We start from the raw sequence: 14445 nt of genomic DNA on the forward strand, positions 1-14445 counted from the left end.
CCCTTTCTTGGTCTCTGAACCTCCGTCTCCTCACCTGTAAAGTGAGGGGATTTTGGGCATCAAATTAAGCAGGAAGGCAAGGTGGCACCTATGTTGCCTGGCTGGAGCCAACCGTGATACTCCTGGGGCAGACAGGCACAGGGGTTCTGGAGCTAGTGCAGAGGTCCGAGGGTGGGAGTGGGTGGCCTCTGATCCCTCTTTGTAGACCTCAGTGGCAGGAGTGCCCTTCTTGTGGGCTGCAGTGCCAATGTCAGGTGTTCTGCTCCCCAAGCTGGTTGTGTCCAGCTATCGTGCTCCTGGGAGAAGGGAGGATGGAGACTTGGAAGGCAAGGACCACATGCTCCTTACCTCTGCGTGCCCCCATCTCCACCTCTTGGCACATGTATTCCTTTTTTTCTTTTCTTTCTTTCTTTTTTTTTTTTTTTTTTTTTACATTTTTTTGTACTGGGGATTGAACTCAGGAGCACTTGATCACTGAGCCACATCCCAGCCCTATTTTGTATTTTTTTGAGAAACAGGGTCTCACTGAGTTGCTTAGTGCTTCGCCCTTCCTGAAGCTGGCTTTGAACTCCTGATCCTCCTGCCTCAGCCTCCCGAGTCGCTGGGATTACAGGCGTGCACCACCATGCCAGGCTTGGAATATATATTTCTTCATCAAACATATGAAGAGTCTGCCCTGGGCTGGGCACTGGCTCCAAGCTGGTGTCTGCCCTGCAAAAATGGGCTCTGGAGAAGATTCTAGCCCTGTCCTCCCAGGTTCGCTCAGAGGGGTCAGGCCATTCTTTCAGGCTTGCCAAGAGCCTCATGCTCTATTCCCTCTTCCCCTAGAGGCTTCAGGGATGGTCTGAACCCTCTCTCTCCTCCTCCCAGGCTTGGTGGCCCGGGTGGGTAAGAGGACCGGCATTGAATATTTACATGCTTGCTCCTGGTTTGTGGCCCCTGCAACAACCCTGCACAGTAGATCATTTATCCTCCTGTCATAGGCAACAACTCTAGCAGTGAGCACAATTTGCATTCAGTCATTTAATTTTCCTACCCAGTCCAGCAGGGCAGTCCTACTCTTACAATCTCATTTTATAGATAAGGGAACTGACAGATAAGAGAGTACTAGTGACTCATAAGGTTGCCCAGCTGGTAATTTGCAGAGCCAGGATCTGAACTCAAGAAAATCCCCTTCTTCTCACAAATCTGATGTATTTAGCTTGGAGATCAAGTCCTCCAAAATTAAGGCTGAGCTGCCCACTGTTCCCCTCTGTCTTGATCTCTCTGCTCCCCACCCTATTCCCTAGCAGGGGCCTTGGGATGACTTCCTGGGACTGTGAGTGCTTGGTCTCCAAAGGACACACCCCCAAAAGCATCTGGAGGCTGGAGAGAGCAGAGGGTGGCCACTTCCTTCTCCCAGCACCCAGACATGGGGCCAAGGCAGGGTGCTGCCCAGGCAGAGGGGAGAGGAAAGCTTCATGACTCACAGTCAGTGTGGGCTCCACCCTCCCCGCCCTGAGGATGCCAGGGAGTGGCCAGTCCTGGAGGAGATGGCTTGGGGTCCCCACCCCTGCCCCCTGCCTTCCCAGCAGACAAACCCAAGGCCGGGCGGGCGAGGCAGTGTGGTTTGTGGCTCTTGGCCCCGTCTGGCCTCTGGGCTGTACCTTCCCGGCTCCCACTTGTCTGGCCCCGCCTGCCTGCCGGGTGAAACTGAAAGGGGGGATTGTTGGGTGGGGAAGAGGTGCTTCCACCATACCCACCCCTGCCCTCCTCTGACACCGCTGACGGCTGTGTGGGCAGGGGAATGGGAAACAGGCCACCTGACTGGGTCCCTGCCTAGGAGGCTCTGGGTACCTTCCGTAGTTATCACCCCCTGGGGAGAGACCACGTTCTTATTTATGGATTTTTAAAAATTGATACTAGGGAATTAACCTAGTGGTGCTTTACCACTGAGCCACATCCCCAGTCCTTTTCATTTTTATTTTTGAGACAGGGTGTCACTAAGTTGTTTAGGGCCTCACTCAGTTCCTGAGGCTGGCCTCAAACTTACAAACTTTCTGCCTCAGGCTCCCAAGTCGGGGGATCACAGATGGGTGACACGGTGCCAAATCTAAGTTCTCTCACTCTGGATGTCCCCACCTTTCCCACAGTCCCCCCATTTGTTTCCCAGTTCAGAAGCCACCAAGTCTTGACTTGTGGTGTCTTGTTCCTTGGGTCTGGACGTCTGCAGATGCACAACTGGTCTCTGGACTCCCGAATCCACACTCCTGGACACCCTGCCTGGTCTGGCCACGAGAGCTGCGTCTCAGGGAGTCCAGCCAGGCCTTTCCCCCTGGTGGCATGGGAAGCAAATCCTGGTCCCGTAGAGGACACCTACTTCCGTGTGTGAACAAGTGCAGGTGGCTCAGTGAGGAGGAAGTAAGTGGCAGGTTCCCTGGCTTCTCAGAGAAGATTGTGGCTGAGCTCGACCCCAAAGGCTCCCTACAGGGGGGGAGTTTGCACAGGCTGGGATTGGGAGGAAGGGCCACTGAGGCAGGGAAGTGGCCTGGACATAGCCTTGGAAGTCAGGGCCCCCGGCAGGGTGGGGAAGGGGGTATGTTAAGGTGGTTTGGGATCAGGCACATGAGAGCCCAAGTCCCCAGCTGGAGACTTTGGACCCTTTCTGGGGGGAGGGCTTTTATGCAGGACAGTCTGAGGACCAGATCTGTGCTTTGGCGGATGGCTCTGTGGTTCGTGAGGAGGATGGATTTTTTTGAGTAGGGTCTTGCTAAATTGCTGAGGCTGGCCTCGAACTTGCAGTTCTCTTGTCTCAGTCTTCCCAGTAGCTGGGATTACAGGCATGCACCACCATGTCTGGCTAAACTAAACCATTTTGTTTGGGCCAACACACATGCTAGCTAACAAGAGGCAGCCACTAACATCCAGCCCAGCAGTTTCATCTGAAACAGCTGCAGATGAAGAAACATTTGGGCCACAGCTCAGGTTACAGGGCTGGCTGCAGCAAGTGAATGGTGTTGTGGAAACCCCTCCTGAATGTCCACTTTGGGTTTTTAGTCTCGGCCATTCAGGAATAGAAAGCAACTATTTCCAGACTAGGTTTTAAACTTGATGCTCTTCCCCAGTGCATATCCCACACCAGAATGTTCTTCTCTGTTCTCCACCAACCCAGTGAGTTCAGCCTAGCTCAGGTGGTTCTCTAATTTTCTAAAGTGTGGGTTCCTGGAACTCTTGATTTGTATTTTCCTATGAAGCTTTTTTAATTTAAAAAAAAAATTTTTTAGTACTGGGGATTGAACTCAGGGGCACTTAACTACTGAACTACATCCCCAGCCCTTTTACTTTTTTATTCTGAGACAGGGTGTTGCTAAGTTGCCCCTGTTGGTCTTGATCTTGTGATCCTCCTGCTTCAGGCTCCTGAGTTGCTGGGATGATGGGCGTGTACCACTGCACCCAGTTCCCGCTCCTTGTATGTGTTGGTCCTCACGACTTTCCTACATGTTCCAAAGTTCCAGGACATGGTCTCTGATTGGTTCCACTTTACAAATAGGGAGGTTGAGGCTCAGAAGAACTTTCCCCAAGGTCCTGGAATCCATAAAGCCAGGTTTGAATCCAAGAGTTCTAACCGTCTCTTGCCCACCTTGGCTCTTACCCATCTTGGTACACGTGTAAAGGTGCTTTACAACAAGAAGCAGGACACAAATGACAAGTGATGTCATTTTAGTTGTTACACTTCCCACTGGAACTAGTAGGGGGAAGGAGGAAGGGGCAGGGTGTGGATTCTGGCTTGATGGGCCTAAGAACACCAGGTCCTGCAGATGTAGGCCGGGGAATGGCCACGAGGCGGCGCCAGGCCAGGCTGCAAGCTACTCCAGGACGTCCTGCTAGGACTGGGCACTGGGAACCCCCTTCCTCAGTTCAGCATCCCCAGGTTCTGGGTGGTGTCCATCCATGGAGGTGCAGTTCAGCAGGCCCAGCCTGGGGACTGGGCCGGGCCACCCAATTCTGCAATTCTGCCCAACTCCTTCCCAAGCTGGTGTGATGGTCAGGGGCAGGGAGGGCCCAGGTTGGTCAGATCACCACGCAGAAACTCTGGGTCATCCGCCGCCAGAAGTTGCGACTCCGGCTGCTGAGGGCCACCTCCGCTGCCTCCTGGAAGACTGAGTGGACGTTGTCGTGCAGCCGAGCAGAGCACTCGAGGTACACCACTGCACCCACAGACCTCGCCATCTCCTGGCCCTGCCGGGAGACGTGGGTGGGGCTGCCATAAGTTGGGGGCACTGGGTGGGCCTTTCTAGGGAATCCCTGGCTCCTGCACCTTGGCTTGACCCAACACTGTCCCGCAATGCATTGTGCCCCGGTCTGGCTCTCTGCCTCTGGAGACACCAACCAATTAACTTCAGATTAAGCCAGGCACACAGCAGAGAGTGGACTGCCTCTGTGGGCCTCAGCTCCCCACCTGTGAAGTGGGTGGGTAGGACTGACTCTGGTATGCACATTCCCGCCTTCTTCCTTCTCCAGGAACCTCCCATGTACAAGTACAGGCAGTTCCTGACTCCTGGCAGCCCCCAAGACCCCTAAGTGAGCTACATACCAGGCACCAGGGAGAGGCACCCTGTCCCAGTCCCCTCAGCCCCAGGCTGGGCTTCCTACCCTGTGGTAGGTCACAGGCTCTGATCCCGTTTTCCGCAGCTTGTTCACCAGAGCCTTGTCCTTGCGCAGGTCAGTCTTGCAGCCCACGACAATGACAGGCACTCCTTTGCAGAAGTGAGTCACCTCTGGGTACCACTGCAGGAGGGCAAGGGGAGTGTGAGTCAATAGGAGTTCTGCCCTCCCAGTGGGTCACTTTCCTGCTGCCCTCGCCGGATGCACACAACCACGATCAGCATGGCCAGCGTTCAGGGAACAAGCTCTCAGGACCAGGCTGATCTAAGAACTTGTATGTGTGAGCTTATTAACCCCAGGGCCCTAGCAGCAGATTCTGTAATCAAGCCCATTGAACAGATGTGGTCACTGAGGCACAGAGGGGCTATGTAACTTGGCCTTGGTCACACAACTGGAAATGGTAGGATTTGAGCCCCAGGGGGTGGGGCCCAGAGCCCTGCTCTCCCCTCCCCCAATCCTGCCTCACTGCAAGGTAAGGGATCTCATGATCACCTCCCAAACTGGCCAAGTATGTATTCCCTTAAAAATAAATCATCTCAGCTGGGCATTGTGGTGCAAGCCTGTAATACCAGTGACTCAGGAGGCTGAGACAGGAGGATTGCAAATCTGAGGACAGCCTGGGTAATTTAGCAAGACCCTCAGCAACTTGGTGAGACCCTGCCTCAAAATAAAAAGGGCCAGGGATGTGGCTCAGTGGTAGAGGGCCCCTGGGTTCAATCCCCAGCACCAAAAAACAAAAACAACCCACAAAATAAAATAAAGATTAATCAGTTCACAAAATGGTGGCAGCAGCTGTCTGTCTCAACTGTCACCCATTGGAGAGACAGCCCCTGTCTGTGTCACTGCTCTCTGGAATGAGAGGCCATGAGGGCTCAGTTATTTTAGCCTGGACTGCAGCTGGGCACCAGCATCCGGGGAGGGGCCTTCCATCTCCAGGAGCGCTCAGTGGCTAAGTGTGCCTATTCAGGAAAATCCGGCCCAAACATCTGGGTCTGTCCAGCTCCTGGGTCAAATGGGCCTCAGTAGGGTCCTAGATGGACACTGCACACGGTGACACCTCTAAATCCAACAGGGGATTCTGCTGGAGCCAGGTCTGCACTACACCTTCCTGTCTCCTGGTTCCCAGCAGCCCCCCTCCTCCTCCCCAGACCCTGGCAGCTCCTAGGTGGTTCCTCCAGCCTAGCACGCCCTCCAGAGGACTGCAGACGCCTGCCTCTGAGACCTGCCCTGACACTGCAGTGGGGTGTTGCCACCCCCAGCCTGCTCCTTCCATGCTGGGAAACGACCCCCACTTTGCAGCTGCTCTGGTCCTAACTTCTCCCTCATACCCACGTCCAGCTCATCAGGCAATTCCAATGGCTCTGCCTTCTGGGCAACTTCAATCTACCCTCCTCTCTCGTCCCCACTGCTAGCATCCCTTTCCCAGACACCCCCATCCCTCCCTGTCCCCAGAGCCCAGAATGGCACCTGGCACAGAGATGTGCTCAATCAATAGCTCTGAATGAATGCGTGTGGCAGGCTGCCTGGGTTGGAATCCCAGAGGTGCCACTTTAATAGATGGGTATCTTTGGACAAGTGACTCGCCTGGGAACACTAATAGTATCTACTCTGAAATATTGTTAAGGGGATTAAATGAGCAAATAGACACATGTGAGCGCCCAGGACAGGGCCTGGTATTTAATAAGTTCTAGCAAATACTGCTGCCCCCATCCTTGTTATCACTCATGCTGTCACTGGCCATGCCCCAAGGAATCTTGGAGCAGGCCATTTGCACAGAGGCCCTGGAAGCAGTGGATGAGGGACTGTGCCAAGGCTGGGTAGAGGAACTCAAGGGACTGCATCTGACACCTGTGGGCAGCCTCGAGAATTCCGCAAGACAGGGAGCATCCTGGGAGGCCTGGCAGCCAGCAGCAGAGTCGCGGGGGAGGGGCTGCTGCGTGTGGCTGGGATCGGACTTCATGGTTCACACCACCTTGGGCAGGTACAGGCGGGGAGCTAGTTCCTCTGTGCCCCCAGCATTCTCAGGCACAGTCACAGTGGAAAGAGCCAGTTTCTGAGTCTGCCTCTAAATTCCTGGGAGACACTGGGCAAGTCATTGCCCGCCTCTAGGCCTCAGGTTCCCCACAGACGTGCCTGGGGCACCAGACTCAGTATCAGCTAGGGTCTGCCAAGCTCTGCCAGTCGGATGGGTCAAGGGTGGCTATGGTGTTATGGAGCCTCCCTGCTCCCCAGTACCTACCCGGTTAAAGATGTTGTCAAAGCTGTTTGGGCTGGTGACGTCGAAGCAGAGCAGCAGGACACTGGCATCCGGGTAGAACAGGGGCCGCAGGCGGTCATAGTCATCTTGTCCTGGGCAGAGTTGGGGGGGTCACTCCTTCCAGATCTCTTGCCTGCTGTTGGCACCTCCTGGATAGGGAGGCCACCCCAGCAGATGGGGGCTTCTGGAGGGCAGGGCCTAGTTTTGTTCCTTATGTGAGTGTCCTCTTGTGGTGGTGCTCACCTGGCCTGCCTGAGGGATGAACTAGCCCTGGCCTAGGAAGAGCATTTGCCAGGGGGCCCTGTTTCAGGGGCAGAGGTTAGGCAGAGGCCTGCCTGGAGCAGTTGAGGCCCACCCACCGCTCAGGAGCCTGCTTTGCCCTGGGCTTGGGGGCTGAGGAGGAAGGGGCAGGTGGGACCCCACAAAGACATCTTAGCCCATCGAAGGCAAGAGGAAACCTGGGATGCCTTCAGTTCAGCTTTGAGTTCACCCCGTGTGGGCAAGGCCAGAGGCCAAGATCAGGATCAGGCAGGTCTTGGAAGCTAAAGAAAAGGGTGGAGAGCCTGGGAGGCCAGGACCAGTCCACTCTTGAAAGCGCAGAGCTCTGACTCCTATTTTCCTCCAGACCAGGGGGCTGCCCTGGGATGGCAGCAGACAGGGGCCAAATCTAGGAGGGACCAGGTTCCTGGAGCCAACACCTTTTTGTGGAGGCTGACTGACTTCCCGGGTTTAGAAGGAAGGGGCAGGGCTCTGTCCCAGGCCCCTGGGGCCCACGGAAGCGCCTCTTGCACCCTGCCCCCACGAAGCCCCCAACACCCACCTGCTGTATCCCACACTTGGAGGTGCACAGGTTTGCCCTTCACCTGCAGATGGACACTGTACCGCTCAAACACCGTGGGGGTGTAGCTCTGAGGAAGCAAGGGGGAAGGCAGGTGAGGAAGCTCCTGGGAGGGTGGGGCCGCCAACACCCAGGAACCGGCAGCACTGCCCCCTCCCCAGGCGTCAGTGTCCTTGCTTCTGGGAAAGCTCCTGGGTGGCCTGCCCAGAGGGGAGGCCTAGAGCCCTGCAGGCGAGACCTCCACCTTCCCTGGCCCTGTTCGCCTCCTTTATAAAAGTTTCAAATCCCTGCCTCGGAATGTCTCTACAGGGTCTACGAGATACTGGGGGTCCAGCTCCTGTCAGGCCATGCCACAGAATCAGCACCCTGTACATGTCAGTTACTGGTGCTTTCTTTGTCCTCCTGGACAGGGGCCTCCCAGTTTTAAGCCTTCATTCATGCTGTCTCCTTCTCCTGGAGTGACATTAACCTACATCTGTTCCTTGTTCCTTCATGAAATCATTCAGCAAACATGAGCACCTTCTCAAGGCCCAGTTATAAACACCAAGGAGCATGCCACAAACGAGACTCAATCCCTGCTCAGGGGAGCCCATGAGTTTTAGGGGTCCCTCCTTTTGGGGGAGCACCAGGTGGACTGAACTCAGGGGCACTCAACCACTGAGCCACATCCCCAGCCCTATTTTGTATTTTATTTAGAGACAGGGTCTCACTGAGTTGCTTAGCACCTTGCTGTTGCTGAGGCTGGCTTTGAACTCACGATCCTCCTGTCTTAGCCTCCAGAGCTGCTGGGATTATAGGTGTGCGCCACCATGCCAGGCTAGGGGTCCCTCATTTGCCTCTCAAACTCTTGGAATTCAGACAAAACCCCTGTCAAATGCCCCTTCCACTGGGTTGCCTTTCCTGAACCCCTCCCTGAGGCATCTCTGGAGTCAGTCATCCAGGGCAGAGGCCCCTCCAAGCCCTGCCTTACCTGAGCTCACTTCTTCCAAACACAGGTAAGACACACATGAAAGAGGACAGGTTTTGTGCACAGATGAAAACACAGGAATAAGGAGGGAGGTTTTGCTAAACAGACCCTGAGCAACAGGCAAGGAGGTTTTCAACTCCGCCACAGTGTGGCACTCTTGCCCTGAGGGGCATTCTGCACTGTCTGCATCTTGGGTCCCTAGGCCTCAATGGCTTGCTCAGGTTGGCTGGTGGGGCCACAGTGTGGAGTCTCTGTTCCCCCTTCCATGCCAGGTGCGGCCCTCACCTTCCAGTGACTCAGGAGGACTCCAGGCCTACCCACTGGCTAGCCCAATTGCTGGCCATCTGAGACAGGCCCTGGCCAGTTGGGAGGAGCAGCACCGAAGTGGTAGGATAGGACTGACCTCCAGGACACCTGGAAGGCCACAGAGGGTGTGGGGGGGGCCTCAGAGTGGGCAGCTGGGAAGATGGCTAGGCCCTGGATCAGCCACTCTGTCTTTCTCTCTACCAACTGAGAGTAGCAGACAAGGACCCAGCCACCTGCCCATTCCCCCTGGCCTGCCCAGGCCTTTAGGCCCTTTGCCTGTTGGGGGACAGTGTGACCTGGGAATGTAGCTAGGATTATTGGCACTGGGATCAGCTGGGCTTGGCTTAGGGTCTGGCTCTGGCACCCACCATTTGTGACCTTAGGCCAGCCCTGTCACTGATTAAAGGGGAAGAATGTCACCTTATGATGTGGTAGAGGGGTGGACTGGCAGGAAAGTCCCCAGCATAAAAGCTCACTATTTAGCTGATTGCCAGAGGCAGTGTCTACTCCAGTCCCTGTCCATTCCTCTAGGTGACAACACCTCCCATTCCTCCCCAGCCTCCACGGTGAGGGGTCTCCTGGCCTGAGCTGCAGGGCGGGGACACAGAGCTCCTGCAATCTGCACTCTGGTGTCTTGCAGAGATGCAAATGGTGGAGACCCCGAGGCCACCATTTGCTAGGCCCTTAAGCACATGGCCCGTCACGGCACCATCTTTGATCCTCACAACCTTGGAGAGCCAGTACACTCTGTGTTCTCCAAAGAGGCCCAGGAGGGAAGTGATATGCTCCAGTGATGGCTAGACAGCTGGGCAGTTATGCAGCCAAGTCCATCTGGCTCTAGGGGCCCGGCTCTGTCCCCGGCACCTGCCTCTCCTGAAGTCACCAACTCTAATTCCTGGTGCTGGGAGTGTACAGGAAAGTGACAGGTCACCCCTCTGACTTGGAATTGTCACTGCCCTTTCCCTTACTCTGGAATGTGGCTCTGGAGACACTCTATACTTTTTGTTGTGTTCTTTGACCCCCAGGGAGGGTCACCCTGTGTCCATGGGACAAATAAGTGCCTAATCTTATCTGCAGAGCTATTCTCAGTTAGAAAGGCAGGGTCGGGCCTGTGCTGGGCCAGGTCAGAGGTGACTCAGCCTGGGGCCTGCCCTCATGGGGCTCTCTCACAGATAGTGGATCATTACAGAATGGGGGACACGGCTCAAGAGAGGGTGCCAGCATTTCCCCAGGAAGGACGCCTATGGGAGCTGGACCAGAAGGGCCCGGGTGAACTGAGCAGGCAGAACTGCTTCCTGCTGCCTCCTGTCCCCCTTTTGAGGCCTTTGGGTATTGGTCCTATGGGAATGGCTGTATTCCCAGATTCTAGCCAGGACTGGACAGGGGCTGTCACCCAGTCCTGGGTCCCTTCCTGCCCCAGGAGCTCTGTCCCCCTTGCTTTCTTCTGCCCTGTACCTGAGGTTGGGCCCCAACTGACGAGACTCCCTGTGGAGTCTTCAAACCCCAGCCTGCTCTCCAGCCTTCGTTTAGGGCAGGAAGCCTGGGGGTGGGACCCCAACCTTCCTAGCTGCTGGCTCCCTGGGCTTCCAGGGCTGCCAGGAAGAGGAGGCTGAGTCCAGCAGAAAGAGCACTGGGGGCTGAGTGGCCTGGGCTCAGGATGGGCACCGCTGTGGCAGGGTCATGGCCCCCCTGTGAGGCTGCCTCTCTGGCTTATTTTCCCTTCTGTAAAATAAAACCTTTACAGTTCTTGAATCTGTGGTTCTTTAAAAGAAGGCACTTCTGAAGTGCTAGGGAACCCAGGCACAGAAAGCCCAGATGATGAACATGCCCGCCTCTCCCCTGGCCACCCCAGCACGACCTCCAAAACACTTCCTTGAATGTGCACTTCCACATCGTAACCTCTCAGAAACTGCCACCATCTCACCATCAACGAGGACTGATCCAGGACACTGGTGGGGAGGGGCGGCCCCTCCACGCTCCAGTCTTGAAGGTGCCCCAGGACCCCCTGTGGTCTCTCCAGGGTGCCAGCACAATGGTTGTGTTCTCATGGGCAGTATCTGGGGGCCTAGAAATCACCTCCAACCTAAAAAACTGGAACTAGCCAAAGGAAGTGATGTCAGTCAGCTCCAAAAACCACAAAATGAGTGGCTGGATGTTACCACCGTGGAAAGAATGGCCTGGTGCTGTTTGCAGGCCCGGCCTCTCCTGCCTCCACCATCAGAGGCCTGCACAACCCAGGAGGCTGACTGGAAAGGAGGATGTGGAGAGGCTGGAGGCCACTCATGGGTTCCAAGGACTCTCATTCCGAAAGGGCCCAACCCCTGGCCCTAGCCTTGGTGTCCCGAGGAGTCGGTCTGGACAGTCTATCAATGAGAAAGGCAGAGCAGGACTAAAAGTCAATAGGCCTAGGGTGGCTGGGGCACCCAGGTGCCACGTGGAGATGTCCAGCAGACTTGCCTTTCCTCTACCTAGTTATCTACTAGGTCACTCTGCCGGTGAAGCAAAACTGAGGCTCAGAAAGACTAAGCAAGTTATTAAGGAGCAGTGGGGTTCATTAGAGGACATCCCTGGTGCCAACTCAGCTGTCTGGCTCCAGACTGGCCTGCTCTTCTCTGTGTGTAGCCAGGGCATGAGCACTGCATGGACAAGGGCCAGAGAAGAGATGATGTTTCCCAAGAAGGACATTTGCCAGTTTTCAGAGCTGAACACTTGACCTCTGGTAACAGGCTCCTCTATTAACTCAGGTGGTCACTTTCATTATTCTATTATGCAGTCAAGGAATCAGACACAGAGAAGTCAAGAGATTTGCCCAAGGGCACACAGCTGTAAGTGGCAAAGACATGATTTGAATCCTGCCAGTCCTCCAAAGCCCTCAGTCTCTCTTAGCCTAGCTGTGCCAAAGTGCTCCCTTGGGACCCGTCATGTACTCAGGAGGTCTGATTCCATCTCCGGGTCACTCCTCCAGGGTAGGTGCCATTCGCCCGACGTTACAGATGACATCTCTGGGGCCTCCACTCCCAATGGCAGATTGAGAACTCTGCCCTTGACCCCACACCCCGCTGGGAGGCCCCTGGGGGCCGGGGCTGCGTGTGCCCCTGCACAGACTGGGCACACGGACCCGCGCGGGCACTCACCTCGGGGAAGGCCCCATCGGCGAAGACCATCAGCAGCGACGTCTTCCCGCAGCCGCCGTCGCCCACCAGGACCACCTTGACCGACCGCACGCCGGGCGGCGCGTCCTCGCCGGTGGCCTGGGCCGCCTTCATCGCCGGGCGGGCGGCGGGCGCGGGCTGCGGCGGCGGGCGCGGGGCAGGCCCGGCGGGGCAGGAATGTGGAAGGGGCGGGGCGGCGGGAGGAAGTGCGAGCCGGGCGGCCCGGGGGCGGCGGCCGGAGCGGGCGGCCGAGCCCAGGTGAGACGCCCCCGCCAGGATCGCGGCGCGGGCACCGGGCCCGTCCGTTCCAGCCGCTCAGGAGGCGCTGACAGCATCTGCCGAGTGCGGGCGCCGGGGCCGCAGGGCCCTACGTCCTCGGGAGGGCACCCTGGTCTCGAGAGGGAGAAGACCAGTAGCCGGGCCGCCAAAGGGGGGCTGGGGTGCGGACCCGAGGAGAGGCGCCTGGCCTGCTTCCCCTGGGAGGAAGTGGCCTGAGCGAGAGCCGTGGCCTTTACCGCTGTGCTTTTCCCCTGAGCGCCGGACACTGAGCACAGCACAGTCCTCCCTCCAGGTGTTTCAGGCCAGGTGCGGAGGGGGTGGCCTGCCATGCCCTGTGGGTCAGTCCCGTCGGGCCTACCCTGTCCCCTCAGGCAGCACCGGGGAAGCCTGCCGCAGGTGGCTGGCCACTTATTTCACCTTGTCTGGAATGTGATCTACGGAAAGTGATGGAATCTTCCATCCATAAAGTGCTTGGAGCGGGGTCTGACATATGGTTGGTGCCACGAGGGGTTCTTAGTGTTTAACCAGCAAAGATGGCCCCGTTTCCAAGGGCCTGGGGACCCCGAACTGTTTAGGACAAAGTTCCTACCTTGAGAAGCCCACAGCCTAGAATGGGAGACAGGCAGGACATCAGTGTGATGAGACCCACACCAGGTAGGCTCTGGGACAGGAATAGGGAAAGGGGCTCCTCACCCAGGTTGGGGGAGTTAGGAAACCCTTCTGACAGGAGCGGCCAGAGTCATGAGGAACAAGTAAAACACGGTGGAGTGGGAGAGGGAAAAGGTTTTCCTAATGAGGAGGCAACTGGCGCTCTGCCAGGTAGGAGGCAGTGAGGGGAGCCCCGCCCCCAGCCTTCCCAGGGCGGGGCCAGGGCACGCTTGGTTGGGAGCTGGTGCCCAGAACACTTTGGATGCCAGGAATAAATCCAGTATCAAACTGGAAACTTACTGTCACCTGACCTCCCCACCCCTGTGAGTGACCAGAGTTTAAACCTTTATAAAAGGAACACAAGCCATCTGCGCAGATCTTGGACTGGATGTTTCACTGAAGCTTACGGGAACAGGGCAGAGGCCTCTGCATGCCCCAGTCCCCTCATTCCTGTCCCAGGCTCACCCCAAGGCTTCACTCAGGCTGAATGGAGCCTCACCTGGATGGAGGGAGCCTCCCCAGGATGGCTCCACCTTTCAGGAGTCCCTTCCTCCCCGAAACTGCCTTAGGGCTGGGCAGTGACTTGGCCCTGGCTGGGCGTGTAGTTACTGAGCAGGGCTCCCCGCCCCAGGAGTGGCGAGGAGGGGCCCTGTCCCCCGACATCAGCTGTCAGCTTCGTCATCCTCATCACCTCTGTTCCCTGCTGCTGGGAGGCAGGTGGGGCCAGTGAGGGTGGAGGGAGCTGAGAGTCAGGCCCCAGTTGCTATAGGAATAATCATCCTAATGACATGCTTGATGGCTGGCATGCTTTGCAGTTTCTCTGAACTTTTCCTAATAATAACAGTGCCCGATACTGGATTGCAGAAGGTGGGAGTTTTTAGTGCCATTCTGCAGATGAAGAACCTGAGGCTCAGACAGGTTAGGTCCTTGTCTGAGCTCTACAGCTTGTAAGAGGCCAAACTGGAATTTGGACCCCAGTCCCCCAACATCACCCCTCACTTGTGGTATTGCATTCAATTCAGACTACCAAGTGGGCAGAGCCAGAGAGCCGCTTTCCCCATTTTACAGATTTGGAAACTGAGCCTCAGAGAGGCCACAGCTTGTCTTTGGCCAGTGGGACCAGAGGTAAGATTTGGTCTCCTGATGTCAAGCCCAGCCTCACCCCATCCCACGCTTGTGCTTCTACAAGAGGCGGATTGATCCCTGCACATGGCCATCTAGTTGGCGGGGAATTTCCCCCCAGTCTTCTGGACCACATTGTTTTCCTGGAGTTTATTTTTGGAGTGGGGAGGTGCCCAGGTCACACAGTTGGCCTGGCCAGGGCACTGTTTACTATTTTACTCTTTATTGTGGC

General features: G+C 56.4%; 1 protein-coding gene across 1 annotated transcript; it reads right to left on the reverse strand.

Annotated features, from left to right (window-relative positions):
• Positions 1–3682: 3682 nt before the first annotated feature.
• RHOD (ras homolog family member D) lies at positions 3683–12350 on the reverse strand. Its single transcript, XM_079103217.1, has 5 exons — positions 12147–12350; positions 7722–7809; positions 6884–6993; positions 4633–4767; positions 3683–4218 (listed from the first exon to the last, which is right to left on the reverse strand). Exons 1-5 carry the CDS (start codon positions 12276–12278, stop codon positions 4051–4053), a joined length of 633 nt encoding a protein of 210 aa, XP_078959343.1. The 5' UTR covers positions 12279–12350; the 3' UTR covers positions 3683–4050.
• Positions 12351–14445: the final 2095 nt, after the last annotated feature.

Source organism: Sciurus vulgaris, assembly GCF_902686455.1.
Source record: "Sciurus vulgaris genome assembly, chromosome: 11".
NCBI classification, from domain to species: domain Eukaryota; kingdom Metazoa; phylum Chordata; class Mammalia; order Rodentia; family Sciuridae; genus Sciurus; species Sciurus vulgaris.